The 16,807-nt window shown below is 29.3% G+C and overlaps 1 protein-coding gene across 1 annotated transcript in view; it reads left to right on the plus strand.

The window, feature by feature from the left end:
- The first annotated feature begins 2,223 nt into the window (after positions 1–2,223).
- LOC129975227 (uncharacterized) overlaps positions 2,224–16,807 on the plus strand; it is a 57,766-nt gene continuing 43,182 nt past the window's right edge. Inside the window, exons 1-2 of the mRNA XM_056088260.1 lie at positions 2,224–2,271; positions 13,588–15,307. Of these exons, the coding sequence (XP_055944235.1) occupies positions 13,592–15,307 (1,716 nt within the window). The 5' untranslated portion in view covers positions 2,224–2,271; positions 13,588–13,591. The remainder of the gene's footprint in view (positions 2,272–13,587; positions 15,308–16,807) is intronic.

The raw sequence follows: 16,807 nt of genomic DNA on the forward strand, positions 1-16,807 counted from the left end.
AAAAAGAATTAAGAAGTTGTACGATTTGCTACAGAAAGATATTTTGCACACCATTATAGCAAACTTCTGGTCTTGCATTTTTCCTTAATCAATTATTACATCACATGCACGCATCAGAGAGAGATATAGATATATATAGATAGATAGATAGATAGGAGGTAATTCTACTTAGATATATTTCTCAAGCAGCTGTGTTTCAAACGTATTTATTTCCCTTTAAATAAAAAAAAAACTAGGAAAGAAATTGGAAATTTAAACTTAAAAATTTGAGTTTCCTTATACTCATTCAATCTTTATAAATAACGTTTCATTCTTAAAAAACGCAATGGGAAAAATACGAAAGTTTAATCATATTTTCTGTGTTTTCAAATCACTAGTAAACTGACTGACCACACATCCAGAATTCATTCGATGTTTATTTTCAATGTACTAGATTGACTCTTTTTCTTTAACAGAAATAGCGCCTTCTAATGAAATAATATAACAAAAAAAAGCTTTGGAAAAAATCGCTGAAATTAATAATTTGTAAAAGGCAGTAATTTCAAGTTTTAAGTAATATGTTGAAGATATTTTCTATTTCTATGGACTTGTAAAGCGTTCGTCACCAAAGTTTTAACTGTTAACTAACATAAATTAAGTAAAAATTTTAAAACTAACTACTTTAATTCTAACAAAATTTTAATTAAAGCTTTAACAAAAATTTACATTTTAACAAGATTATAGCAGCGCTGATATAATTTCTAAGAATGAATTATCTGAAAAAATAATAAAATATATTAAATTATAAAAGATTTATTTTTGTCTTAGTCTCTCTACCAATTTTTTAATCGTTTTGAAAAGATTAATTTTAAATTGTTTTAAGAATAATCCTTACAAAAAATTGTATTTTATTTTCTCCATACTTAAAAAAAAATTATTATTGTTATCACTATTATTTTTTTTTTATTATCACTATTATTATTTTATTCATCACATCATTCTAACCGTTCAGTTAATATCTACATTGTCCAAATAAAATTTGAGAAATTTGAATGTTTTAGAAGTTTTTGTTTAATGTTCCTTCTGAGCTCATTTCTATTTACAGAATAACTTTTAAACGTGTCATTTCTCAAGAGTCATTATTTTCTCATATGCCTATACATTTTATTTTTTATTTTACAAAAGAAAAAAAAAAACTATTTACAACTTTTGTGAATACAGCAAAACGATTCTGGAAATTTTTCGATTGAAGCACTTCGATCTTAGCTTACATTTCTAAGTTTAAACTGAATCAAAAGACAATAGTTGAAAAGAAAATTTTTGACATATCATTTCTAAAATTGTAAACTCTTACAACTCTGTACTGATAACAGTTTGTACAAATTCTGAAAAATTAGTCCCCGTTTTAGATTTAATTTTTAAATTATTTGTTTAAATAATTTATTAGCATTTTTATATTTACCAGAAAATCGTCCTTTTGCATTCGCATCTCTCAACTCGACTCACTTATTTATAATGATTTTTAAAAGATCAGGCATGTGACCACATTCTGCTTCTTTTACTTCAGAAACTTAAAAATAAAAAAAAAAATTAGTACAATAAATATAATTTAGATTAAGTCAACGAGATATACTGAAAATAAGACAATGAATTTGAATTTCACTATTATAAGGAATGAAATTAATGCAAATTAATTATAAAATTAATTTTTAAAAATTAAAAAAAAATTGTGAGAAGGATTGGTATGCTTAAAAACATAATTTTTTTTAATATAAAGGTTATACAGAAATCCCTTGTACTAAATTTTGCATGGCGGTATTGTGGAAAAACTTCTTTCATTATTTTTAAATAAGAATTTTTTTAAGTTTGGTTGATTTTTGTTTTCTTTTTGTCGTTTAGGCGATATTAGAATAAACCTCATATCAACAACACCATTTAATTATATTAAGTTAACATTAGAGATAGACTTTTTTTGTTTAAGCATGATTACTGAATTAAATTAAACTACATAGAAAATGCAAACTCCTGGTCAACCTTAGCTAAACGCACTTGTTTATCATATTTAATTGCAGTTTCCGAACTTCGCTCTTTGACATGCGCATTGAGGCAATAAATACTGTATAGAGAGTTAGCAGTGACGTCATGATCACATGACCGAATTCTTTTATCGCTAGTACACGTGTTTTAGAAAAGTTTCGGTTCGCAAAAGTTCCTCTCGTCCATCGTTCTTCACAGAATGCGAGGGAAAGTAATAACTTCGTAGGAGTTGCGAATGTTTACTTTTTGTTAAAGGTAACTTTTTGGTTTTCTTTGTCTTTTTCGCTGTATATTATTTTGTTTGTAATGTCTTTTCTCAAAAATATAGTATAAATATTTATTAAAGAAAAAGTAAACAAAACAGATAAGAATTATTATGATTAATTGTGAAAGAGATAGATGCATGTTTTCCTTTTCATCTTAGCTTTCGTAATTTGCTTTTTGTTACACATTAACTTTTTAATTTGCTTTGTCTTTTTCGCTGTATATTATTTTGTTTGCAATGTCTTTTCTCAAAAACATAGGATAATTATTCATTAAAGAAAAAGTAAACAAAACAGATAAGAATTATTATAAATAATTGTGAATAGATGAAGGGTTTTTTTTTCCACCTTAGCTTTTGTAACTGTCAAATATATTGAATACAAATTACTCAGAAGTCTATTCAACAATTTTTGAGAGAATTTTTTCCATTGATTACTATAGAATAAAAATAACAAAGCATCTAACGTTTAATTATCTAGTTCAGTTATTCTCAACCACTGTGCCGTATCACTTTTGCGTGCAGCCAAATTTTAGAAATAAATATATAGGGTAAAATAGTGAATGTATATATTATAAATATAAACAAAATAGTATATAGTATAAATACAGCAAGCTCAAATTTCTCATTAAAACTATTCTTATTATTACCTGGTAATTAATCCCTTAATAAACATACTGTTTGTTTTGTAGCACATATTATATTGTTTTATTTTACATTTAAAATTATTATGATAAACTGTTTAGTAAACTATATTATAGGTAAATAAACAGCTTTTAAACTTATCTTTTCTTTTGTGTGCCGCTACAAAAAAAAAAAAAGTTTGGGAATCACTGATCTAGTATTTAAATATGCATATAATTCAATATTTTTCATCTAATAATATCCGAAAATTAAATTGCCAACTCAATTTTAATAACACGCCCATTTAAACGAATTTTGTTGAATCTTTCCAAACTCAAACCAGTTTTCGAATTTTAAAAAATTGAGATTTAAACTGTTTTCATACTGATTAAATGTACAGAAATTCCTTAATTTAGCGAACATTTAGCAGAAAAGAATTCATTAAATCAAATTTTTGATGCATTTATTATATATTATATAATTTTTAATATAGAATAATTGCACTTTAAATATTTAGATATTAAACTATTTTTTTATAGTAAGAGAATAACTTCCAATAAGCAACTAATAATTTAAGAATATAATTTAAGCATAATTTAAAAATTTAAACATAATTTAATTTAAGCTTAATGAATAATTAAGTATAATTATAATTTTAACTATTATATAATTATTAATTATAATTAAGCATAATTTAAAAGTTTAATCATAATTTTAATTTAAACTTAATAATTAAGCATAATTAATAGTTTAAATTAAGCATAATTTTAATTTACGCTTAATTAATAATTAAACATATTTAGTAATTAAAATTAAGCATAATTTAAAAATTTAAATATAATTTTATTTAAACTTAATTAATAATTAGGCATAATTTAAAAAAAGAAATTCAAGCTTTATCGAAGGATGAAGAAAAAAATTTCAGGAGGGCTTGTCCAGTTCTATCCATTTGTTTTGTAAATTATAAGTTCCAACATTTTATAATTGTTAAATTCAAGACTTATTATATTTCTGGTTTTGAGAATGATGATTTATTTTTATTTTTAACTAAAGTAACCAAGGTCCCCAATATCGAATAATGGTTCCGAATTCATTGAATCTTTTAAACGAAATTTCCCGGGTTATCTTTTATTTTATATCACATTAGAATAATTGTAATTATCTATAGTATTATAAAATTTTAAAAAAATAGGTCATTTAGATTTAGATAGAATTTGTGCATAATTTTCTCAGTTTTAAGAACTTAGAATTATTTTTAAAGAAACTATTCTTTTTATGTTATTTAAATATCTTTTTTTTTTAATCTCTTTTTTTTTTCCTTTGGTCACTGTGTTTTACTGGATAACAATAACTCCTTGTTATCCGGTGAAATAGGTTCTTTATAAACTGCGAGGTGAGAGTAAATAATTAGATGTTCCAGATTCACTCGTAATTACCCGCTTTAAAATTTTACTTTCAGCCTTCCCCTCGTTACGTATTCCCCTATTAATGAAGATCGTAGATACAAAATTATTATTTTAAATTAATGTATGTTTATGTAATTGTGAATGTATGTAAAGATATGTAATTGTGAATGATATTTTAACTGAATGTGCATATATTTTCTGTGTTTTTCTGTGAATTTACATACATGATTGTGTGTGTGTGTGTGCGTGCGTGCGTGTGTGTGTGTGTGTGTGTGTGTGTGTGTGTGTGTGTGTGTGTGTGTGTGTGTGTACATAATTTTTTAGCATGTGCGTTGTCGAAGAGAAGAAACCAATTGAATTTTTAACTTCGATTTATGCCATCCCGGGAAGCATAATTTGCCTGCAAAGAATAATTGGTAAGAAATATGTCAGTTTACATTGCGGCAGAAGAGGAGAAGCGCAGTAGAGACCTAAATTTTCCCTTCAGTTTATTTTACAATGAGATTTTGATAGGGATTTCTTAGACGCGTGTCGATTTAGGATAGGGAAATTTAAATATCTTTAAAAGAATATGATAAACATTAAGGATTTTTAACCCTTCATTCAGAGCGTGAGTACCTGCTGAATTTACAGTTTTGCAGATCGCGTGTCGGATTAATTGAATAAAAATGTAGTAATTGAGTGAGGAAATAAGAGAACATTTTAGCATTACGTTAATATGGGTTAAATTAAGATAAAAATTGATATATATATAAATTACCATAATTTATTTTTAATATAAACGTATGTTATATATATATATATATATATATATATATATATATATATATATATATTGCTAATTATAATATGCAAAAAAATATTCACATATATGGAAGTAAGGGATATCAAATGTAAATAGAAATTTATGATTAAATTTTAAATAATTTGTTTGGTGCATGTATAACATACTAATATTTCAAAACTACATTATTATTTGGAAAAAAAATTTTTTTGTTCCACTCTTTAAATGAAGTGCAAATTATTTTCGGTTTTACAATAATTTTAAAGATTATTTATGGCCGGAGATTACCAGCTGGAAAGTACAGAAATAGTATATTGCATGTGTCAACAAGCTTTTGAGTTCTCTAGAGTTGAGTAAATCTATCAATATTTATTTCTATATTCCCATTACCTATTGACACTTTTTCACTTGAAAACAATACATAGGATTCCAGGTCCTCCTTAAGACAATGAATTTCTTAGTCTATTTTATTTAATTTCAGCTTAAAAATTTTATAAAAACAATATGTACGAAATCAGAAGTTAAAACTTCTTTCAAAACTAAGAAATTATCCAACAGCAGAAGCTTATAATTCTCATGAATTTCTTCAAACAGATCAAATTAGAACAGACATCATTCGTAAATTGAATCAGATGCAGCAGTCAGTCACATCCTGTGGCTTATAAACAAGTTCTCAATGCAAAACTTGCACAGAATTAAACTATATATTACTAAAATGCATTTTTCAAAATAACACTGAATACAGTGGAACCTTTTACTGTATTTAAATCGAATTTAAACTTTGCGTAAAATACGAATGCCAAAAATAAAAAGCAATGTATAGATAAAATGCACATAACAATGTATTCACAAAATTTTTATTTAAATGGCTGATATTAGAATAACTGGTATATATCCTCTGCCAACTAAGAAAACCGTGTGTTGTCATGGCCTATTGATAAAATATCAATGGAAAGCTCTAGATTGAAAATCTGTTTCTATCAAAGATTCGTTGTATGCACGTGCCTGTTCAACGTTAAATACGGCTTCAAGGGATAACGTTATTCAGTTGGTGTGGTGCAAAATTTTGGGAAGGGAGGCCGGCTCAGGAGACGTCACTTGATCACGATCTAGAATTATGAAATCCATTTCAAAGTAGACTTTGTATTGTTAACATTTAAATAACGAAACTGATACCCTACACATATATCATTTAATTGAACATGAAAGCATAATCAAAAGAAAAATAATTAATTGTCCCCTAAAAGAAGATGGTCATCTCATAAATCATATCTCCCCTGACCGGCACAAATATTTCTATGGCCATCAAATAACTTTCCCTGTTTGGCAGCATCTGCAGCTAAAACGAACGATCGAAATGAAACCACATTCCATATGCAGGCTGAAGAAACCATGGGAAAATAAATTGTTTACTGGTAAAACTGTTCTACGCTAGACAATATTATGACGTGTCTACTTTTAAGCAAATGAAATTCAGGAATGCAACAGCGCAAAAATAAAAAACAGATGTTCATTACTATTATCATTATAGATATGTGCTATTATCTCAAAAATGAAATCCAAACTCATTATAGGCAAAGTTATTTTGAAATATTTTGTCAGTGAAGTTCTATTAGTATAAAGACAAATTAAAAGTTGAAAATAATGATGACTTAAACTTATTACTAACTAGCTACGTCTTTGGCGACCAGCCGGTTCGCCAATCTTAATGTTCGTTAAAATTTTAATAATTAAATATTTTATGCAATTCCAACTTTAATAGATTCTTCAGCAAAATATTTTAAAACTTCAAATTTTGATAGTCATATAATTCACTCATAATATTATAAAGGCCGTGAGTCATAACGTGATATGTATCTCTCTAATTTTCTGTTACCCCTCGTAGAATTTATGCTTTAAATTAAAGTGTAAAGGATTAATCTGCAATTAATATAATAATATTTTTTACTGAAACAAAGCATTTTTTTTAATAATGTGATTACTAATAATAGAGTCACTGAGCGTTTAAACTTTATGGGCACTAAAGAATATCTTTCTTAGTTTATGTAATATCTCAAGAATTTGTCAACAAAATTTTCTCAGATTCATCATGAACGGATCGATTCATTAACAATGTTTAAATTTAAATGCATCAAACACTAAGAAAATATAATGAATCGTTTAAAATAATCGGTCGAAAACAGGTTTAAAAAAACTACTTAAAAAACGATGTACTTAAAACTATAAGCATATACAAAAAAATATATAACTAACATAAATACAATTTAATTACAAAAGCATGCAACTAACCTAAAAATAATTTAAATAATTGAAAACAGGTTAAAAAAAACTACTTAAAAAACGATGTACTTAAAACTATAAGCATATATAAAAAAATATATAACTAACATAAATACAATTTAATTACAAAAGCCTGCAACTAACCTAAAAATAATTTAAATCATTGAAAACAGGTTAAAAAAAACTACTTAAAAAACGATGTACTTAAAACTATAATCATATACAAAAAATATATAACTAACATAAATACAATTTACTTACAAAAGCATACAACTAACCTAAAAGTAATTTAAATCGTCCATTGATAACGGTTGTCATGGCAACAATCAGAACAGAATGCGCATGCGTGAATTTTCTTCCCCAGTTACGTAACGCAAATGCGTGAATTTTTCTACGCCAGTTGGGGTAACGCTATGCAGATTATACATTTTTAATTTCCTTTATTCTGTGTTATTTTAATTCAAAAGTACTTCAGAATGAATCTGAAACATGGATTAATTAACAATGTTTAATTTTAAATGCATAAAACATTAAGAAAATAAACAGAATCGTTTGAAATAATCCGCCTAAAAATCTTAACCTTAGCCTCATTACTGTTGGGAGAAAAAAAGAACTAAAGCCTAAATCATTTGGCGTTGGGGAAAATGGAAGATTATTTTGGCGGAAAAGTTGGCGGTGGGGAAAATGGAAGATTTTTTTGCCAAAAATTTAAAGTTTGAAAGTATCTGCTTTTCTTCTGTTGTGGGATTTGGATTTTGGATGAATGCAGAGGATTTGGATGAATGCAGAGGATTTCGAGATGGTTTTTTCAAAGTTTTGACCTACTGATCGTAAAACAGGAGAACAAATGTAGGAGAAGATGTGGTGGAAGGTCAAAGATTCACCAACTGTGGTTTAGGGCCAACTGCCTCGAAAAGGATGCCAGTTAGTAAAATTTGTCAGTAGTATGGATGGATTATGTTACAGACAGCAGTCGTCACAACAAAGCCTCGCTGCGTGGTGCCGGGGTGGTCGGCTGTACACAAGAAGTATTAAGACAATATTATAAAAACAAAAATCTTGAATAAAATTGTAAAGATACAAGCAATGGTAGTCAATATACAAAAACCATCTGAAATTAAAATTAGGAGAGTTAACTCAAATAAATCTAAATAAATATTGATATTATAATTAAATATTGATATATTAACAATCTGCTGTGAAAAGCCCTACTGCACATAGAACCTTTTACACACTTGGGGGGAATAAAATCCAACCAAATTTTTTAGATTTTAAACAAATGCAATATTTATAAATCTTATTTATAAAATACCGATATTTTCAGAACTTTAACATATTCTCTTTCAAATTGCTGTACAAGTTTGTGGTGAATAGAATAAGCCAGTTAACAACGACGCTACATGGGCAATTGCTTTTGCACAATGGTTATGTTACTGGACTGCGAGCCACAAGGTCCCATTTTCTATGCTCGTGCATCACAATTCGCTACAAGTTCATCCTCTAGCTTTCAATATTCACTGGTGTTTTGACCTCGATGAGATCAATAAACGCATCCTTGAATTCTGAAATTTTATGTGTGATAACTATCATTAAAAAAAAAGGAATGAGGGCTTGAAATAATGCATTTTCTTCTAGCATTTTATTTTTATTTGTTAGCTAAAGCAGGAGACATTTTTCTTCGTTTTCTTAGGCTCAAAATTAAAGTTAATTCCTTGCTTAAAAATTTAACATTGAGACAATGATTAAAACTAAAGCAATAAACTAGTGTACTACTTTTAAGGTTTATGTACACACTTGAAACTTCGAAAATCGTTCAAAATATCGAATATTTTTTTATTGCTTAATAATGTTTTCTGATCCTTTAGCTTTCAAACGATACCAAGATGTTGTCAATATTTGAAATATTTCTTGAGTTGCAATTATTTTTCTTAAGGTGCTTTCATTAAAAACTCTAGTTACGGTGTTTTTAAAACTCATTTTATGAAGAATGATATTTTTCCATTATGTTGCTTCATTCAAACAATCATAACTCAACAAGGAATGAAACAAATACAGTTATTTATATATAAAAATAATCTGTATGAAATAGTGGATGTTTTATGCCTCAATTAAAGTTATATTTATAGAAATAAATTTTTAATAGCTATTTAAAAGTTAAAATTACAGAAAAAAATCTCTCTTTTTCTATTCATCGTTGATGAAAAAAATCGTTTTAAAAAAAACTATACATTTTTATAACTTGATTGAGGCAGACAACATGAAGACTAATAGTAGGCATCATTTCCAACTAGAATTGTGTGTCTGTACAAATTAGAATTTAAGATATCATGTTTCAAAAAATAGGCTAATTAGCTCATTAAATATTATTTAATTAATTAATAATTAGTGTAATATGGTTTTTTCTCACTGAAATGAGTTTATACATATATTAATGACCTACTGTGAATAAACTGGATTTTTAAAGCTAAAATTTTTTTAAAAAAATCTTCTAGTGTATACGTACACCTTAAACATATGCATCGAAGTTGGCATCAAATCTGAACCTATAGATTTAATGCCTCGCTATTTTGAAGAGTATTAGAATCTGAGTAAAAATTTCCTTTCAAAAGGTTAACACAAATTTCCATTTTAATATCTACTTTATCAATAAAAAAAATATGATTAAAATTATTTGATTTCATATTCCTAAAGTTGAAATTTCCGTATACCATTTTAGAGACAATGTGTGGAAAAGAAATTTCTAATAAAATATTTTATCCATCCATACCCATAATAGCATGGGAAGTTTTAAAGAAAGTTGTTTGGAGGATTTCGATTTAAGTAATTTGTATTAGTAAGTTTAATAATCAGTAATAAAATTAATATTTTCAAAAAGATATTTTTTTAATTTAAAAATGGTGTGAAATATCTTTTTGAAAAAAAAAAGGTTTTAAAATATCACAGAAAATTACTTGTATGATTTTATTTATTTTTAACTATGAAAATTATGTAATTTAATTATGAATTAATGAAAATTAATTCTAGGTGTGTCATAAGTTTTAAAGATCCAGTAAAAAACTATAGATTTGCATAAAAGACAAACAAATATTACATTTATAGATTTTAACTAAAATTTTATACTACAGGGTGGTTATAATTAAACTTCCCCTATAAACAGCATCCTACAACGCAAACGGATGAACGGATTGCAGCGAAATTTGGTTTATAGACTATACATGAGTTGCGCTCGCGTTTTTTCGAGAAAAAAATTGGTTCCAAAATGTTCTCTAGAGGGCGCCTTTTCCGCAAAAACATTAAATTTAAACAATAAACGCTCAAAACGGAATAACGAAACAATATTAACAATCCAGAACAAGAATTATGAGTAAAAAAATGTAAAACCGAGAAAAGCTATCCATTCTAGGAATAAAATGTCGAGATTACATGTTTGCAAAGAAAACGAAGTTTTATTCAAAACAGGTTAGGATAAGAAACGTTTACAGTCGTCATGTTTTGTGTCGATGTTTCCGCTGTAGTCATGACGGTATCTTGTTGCGACATTGAATGACTTAAGAAACTCCATAACGCTTCAAATGCGAAGCATCACAACTCATCAGTTACGACTTGTTGTTGAACATACTGTCCATCGGCGTGAAATTTTGCAGGTGAATGAGGGTGGTCACGTGGAGTGCCTTTCCCTACATCATCCTGGACATGATTAACAACTACTCCTTTTGTGTAATTTCGTCCTAATCTGTTCTCGTTTCTGTAAACTGAACTGTTTTTCTCAAACAGCGTACTGTTATTTTTTCCTTACTTTTACTGAATATGGTTCAATGACAAGATGATCAAAAACTAGTCAATAAATGTTAATATTGTTTCTTTATTCCGTTTTGGTCGTTTATTGGGTTAAATTTAAGATTTTTCCAGAAAAGACGCCATCTGATGGACATTTTGGAACTAAAACATTTTTTTTTTTTTTCGAAATTCCGTGAGCGCATCTCATGTATAGTCTATATACCAAATTTCATTGCAATCCGTTTGCGTTGCCTGATGCTGTTTAAAGGGGAAGTTTTTTCACCCTGTATATCAATTATAAACAATACAGGTGGAAACAAGGAGTTTTAAGTTTGGTATAAAAAGCTGCATTCGGGTTTTCTTATGTAATAAAATTTTACATGAAGACCCATTATGTTATTCTTATGTTTTGCTTTTCTATCGTGCCTTGTATGCAGTTTCTTCAAATATTAAAAGCTAATGTATGCGTAAATGTCTATTTGCTGACGTCCTACAGGGCTGACCGAATTCTAAATTTATCAAACTTGGTATAAACATACTATGAAAAAATGAGTTTTTTATTTTTTAATTTCTCTGAATTTTTTATTAATTAAAAAGCAAGCATGGATATGAACTTTTAAATGAGACCTCTCAAAAACATTATTATATATAAATAATAATATAAATAATTTATTATATATAATAAATATTATATATAAATATAATAAAATATAAAATATTATATATAAATAATATAATTCACCTAATCTTGAATTTCAAATAAACAGATCAATATTTTAAATGGTGTCATTCTAGTCCTCGTGTTGTTGTTTCTAATTTTTACAATAAAAAAAAATATTTATGTATGATTTACAATAAGGATTTTGTAATGAACATGAATAAAACGAGAATGAAAAATTAATTTTAATTCTTATACGATATAAAAAATGTGTTGTAATAAAAAGCAGTTCATTTACATCATTTCACAAGTATTTATAATCCAGTTTTCTTCTTCCTTGGTTCCTACGAACGAATTTACTTTTTCAATACTTTTAACGATGTTATCTTGATGGATAAATTGCTGGTCGTGCTCTTAAATTTTGTTTCCCCTGACATCACGGTAATTTTCATTAATAATGATCTTGTTCATTCATTTCTTAATAGTTGCCTTTGACGACCAGCTGCTTGGCCGGAATTGATGACTGATAAAATTTTGAATTAAATATATCGACTTCACGATTTCCTCCCAAATTGTTTGTAAAGATCAAATTTTGATATATATGTAACATGCACTGTTTTAGAAGCCTTAAATCGTTCAATTTGTTGTGCTATGTATCACCTTCATTTTCTATCCTCTTTCCTAAAATTTGAATTTTTAATTTGGAACCGAGTTGATTAAACTTCAACTAATACAAAAAAAATTTTCTTGCAGGGGTTAGAGAACCGTGGTGGCCTGGCGATAAAGTCTCGGCATTGGAACCGAAGGGCTTCAGGTTCAGGACCCAAAGCACAGCCGTGTAAGCTGTTATGGCGAACGTTAAATCCGTCGGGACCGAATGTACTCTCGCTGTTGTGTGAAAGTTTGGAGAGGGGGGCTGTTAGCTCATGCGTCGTCCGCGTTGTCTGACCGTGGCTCAAATTGCCAGATTGCTCTAGCGTTGCTTTGAAACGGGACGTGAATAAATCGCATAAGTTGTTTCGAAACATGCGCATTATAAAAAGTTTCAGCCATAGCTTACTTTACTTATTTTTTTCAGTTATGCTTAATTGTAAGTATAAAAAAAATTTCAAAAATCTTTTTAAAATTGTATTTAACAAAGAAATATTCTCATCAGGGAAAAATAAAACGAATATTAATATCTTATCATCAATAATGGAAGAAAAATCCTGAATTAGATATTTATAGCAACAAGGTTAGATTAGTTATATTAACGTCCCGTTTTCAAATCAACACTAGGGCTATTTTGGGACGTGCAGGGGTTTCGAACCGCGTCAGATGACGACACTTGAACAGGCATCCCCTTTCCAAATTTACACACCACACCAAAGCAGGAGGTCTTTTGGCCCCGGCGGATTTAACGTGCACTAGACCCGCTTACACAAATATTCTTTGGTTAAACGAGTCTCGAACCTGAAATCCTCCGGTTCCGAAGCCCAGCCTTTACCACCAGGCCACCGCAGCCCTTGTAGCACCAAGATAACAATTAATTTCTTTACAACCATGAAATGTATTTAATTAATTTTTAAACTGTTTTTTATAATTAATTAAAAACAGACGATAATACTGTATACCAATTAATATCGCCGATTTTTTTTTTTTTTTAATTTCAGGGTGGCATTTTTTCATAAGACTTTTGGAAATTATGGTGCATTAATTATCTCAGACAACGTCATGCAATTTTGGTATAATATTTCTAAATATTAATTGGATATTTAAATATTTATTTTTTCCTTTCTAGAAAAATGAGATTCCTGTCATTTAGGGTAATTTTTTACCCTGCACCATCAGAAAAACCAATCCACTTGCTAATAGAAAATACTGTGCGGATGTGTGGTTATCAAGTTATATTTATGGAAAAGGTCGAATCATTAAATAAAAACTATGCTATCAGTACTAAAGACTTGGATTGTGTGCTTTATGTACATGCGTCCGACGGAAATACTCTGTACAAAGATTCAGATATTCTCTATACGAATTTTTCTCAAAACTGGTGCTCTTATATAAGAAATGTTGATCTAGGAATTCGTCCAATGCTCCAGTTTTACCGTAATCAATGTTTTTCTAATATACTGGTGCCTGTTCATTCCGATATAGAAATTGAAAGTGTAGAATTTGGAGTATACCCAAAATCAGGAGAATTTATATCATATGCATATTTAGAAAAATCAAAAGAGAAAAATAAGTTACCTTTTACTGCTGATTTCACTCACGATGTAAAAGAACTGAAAATTATACATTCAACAGAATCTAAACAAAATGGATTAAGTGTTGAAAACAAAGTTTTAATCATTCCTTATAAACACATAAGAAATATAATAGTAGATAACAGTAATGTCTGTGTTTCGAATCAATTTAAATTATTATTAGATCTTGAATTTCCGCCGTTATTTTATGTGCAAGAACTACATTATGATAGAAACCGCGAAAATCCCAAAGAAAAGCTTTTTCGAACTTTACCGTTTTACGTCTCCAAGGATGTAATCAGCAAGTCTAGTGTAATACTTTTAAAATGTGCCAAATCCTTCCCATATGCAGATTTACTGAGTTGTCTAAGAAGAAATTGCAGAAACATACCTGTGCAATATGTTGCAATAGAGGAGAAAAGTTGCGCTATTCCTCAATTACCACTTGTTGATTGGCAGCATTTTGGATGCGTATACATGATGACTGATCTGCTCGTTCGTAACTCTACCATTCTTCACCAAGATGAAAACACCCATGAGCGCCTTCGCAAAGTATCAACATACTGCCTAGAAAATGGAGACTGCCTTGAAAGCGCTCTCAGATCAGTGCGTTTTATTGCAGATTCCGGTCGGTTTGTGAATCTCTGGGATGCCATAGATTTGTTTTATTCTAATGCTGTTTCGGAAGGCTCGAAAAATGATTTCAAACTTGCCATTCCACCTAAATGTCGATTAATTCGAAGAATTACTATGACTCCAACAAAAATGTATCTGTGGCCAGCAGATTTGATGTGCGAAAATCGAATTTTGAGAAATTTTGACTCCGATTATGTCATCCGGGTCTCATTTAGAGACGATGACCTCTCTTCCTTGAATTTTCGACTTTATTGGAAGAAAACCCTCGAAGTGGTCATTGAGAAGTGTATAACGAAAGGATTTGTAATTGGTTCGAGACACTACGAGTTCGTTGCGTGGTCTAGTTCCCAGCTTCGGGAGCACGGCGTGACTATGTATGCCAAAGACACACTCGGAAGATCTGCAATGGATATAATTCGATGGACAGAAATGAACCCTCTGACAACTATGAACATACCAAAATGTCTGGCGAGAATAGGTCAGTGCTTCTCACAGACAGAAAGTGTATGTCATGTACCTCTTGATGAAAATCATATTGTATTTGCAAAAGATATAAAACACGGTCGTAATCCGACCACTGGCGAACCTTACTGCTTTTCTGACGGTGTTGGAAAGATCTCTCCTAGACTGGTTCAAGAGGTAAGATTTAAAACCTTTTTGAGCCTGAATAGTTTCTCTTCATTACCCAGAAATTTTGTTTACAATTGAAGGGTTTGCTGCAAAAAGGAGGTTGCTCCAATTATTCAAGTTTGCAGAAAACCGTAAAAAACGTTTGAAAATTCTAAATTCCAAATTGTGTGAAGATTTCCCGTTTTATCAATATACATATTGTGACACATTTCCTATACTCGATTACATATCGATTCTACATATTATGACAATAATTTCACTCAAAAGTATATTTTCTAGATGACGTGGCACATGTTGGAATGTTGGAGCTACCTCTTTCTTGCAACCAAATAGTTTGTCTACCTTTGTGAGAAATGTTTCACAATAAAAATGCAGTTTTCTATAATATTATTAATTATTTAAAGTAAACTAACAAAATATATATACAAACTGGCTTTAAAAACAAAAATATATATATATTTCCATTAATCATCACACTCTTTCTCTGTAACGGCGGGCTCATCTTCTGTGTCATCGAGTTCTAGGCCATCGTAGAACTATATACCTTTTTGTGGGACATGCTTGCGAGCTAATTCCATTACATCTTTATACTTTGGGCTCTTAAGTGGAATAGAGTGGGAGTAAGATGGCTGAGTCTTGTTTAACATTAAAGGAGTAATGTTTTGAATGTTGAATAATATGTTTTTCCTTTATTAATTCGGGATTTTACATAAGCAAAAACTCTATATTTAGTTATAAAATACCTTTTTTACCATTAGAAATGATGCAAGGAGTTTTCAGAAAGGAACCTTTTAATAGGTCAACGAAGTTCATTCCTTGGGTAACTTTAGTAAAAACAAATTTTTCACTTGTCTTCTCAATGATATCGGTATACTCAGACGATAGAAAAGCTCTGTCTACTTCCCTTGTACGTTCATCAGTGTTTCCAAAGGCAATATCAATGGGTAAATGGAGTTAGCACCAGGAGCTACCTCTATATTGCAATAAACTAATGAGACAAACAACTACATCGCTCGAGTAACGCGAGAACTAACGATTAGAGCTACATCTTTCTAGCACCAAACGAACAAGTTTTTACTTTACCACGTGATAGTACATGTAACTCTAGATTCCCCTAGAATGTAGCTACATCCTTTTTGCAGTAAACCCTTCAATTGTGGTTTACGGAAAGCTTTCTTCTTAACATTAACGCTTTCGCAATATACATAGGTTTTAGGGTTATATATATATATAGGGTGGTTGTAATTAAAAGTTCCGCTTTCAAATTATCTTAAAAGGAAAACTGTTTAACCAAACATTATGAAACTTGGTAATAATTTAAAGCATAGGTTCCCAAAGTGGTCCACGTGGACCCCCAGGGGTCCATAGGAGACCACACGGGGGTCCACGTAGACGTGAAAAGAAAACAGGGGTTCCCGCTATTGAAGAGGTTTTAAAAACAGTTCTACACATACCTCCATTTGACGTACTCAAAAGAATTCCTTTAAGTAACAACACTGTACAAAGACG

Source organism: Argiope bruennichi, chromosome 1 (assembly GCF_947563725.1).
Source record: "Argiope bruennichi chromosome 1, qqArgBrue1.1, whole genome shotgun sequence".
Lineage (NCBI taxonomy): Eukaryota > Metazoa > Arthropoda > Arachnida > Araneae > Araneidae > Argiope > Argiope bruennichi.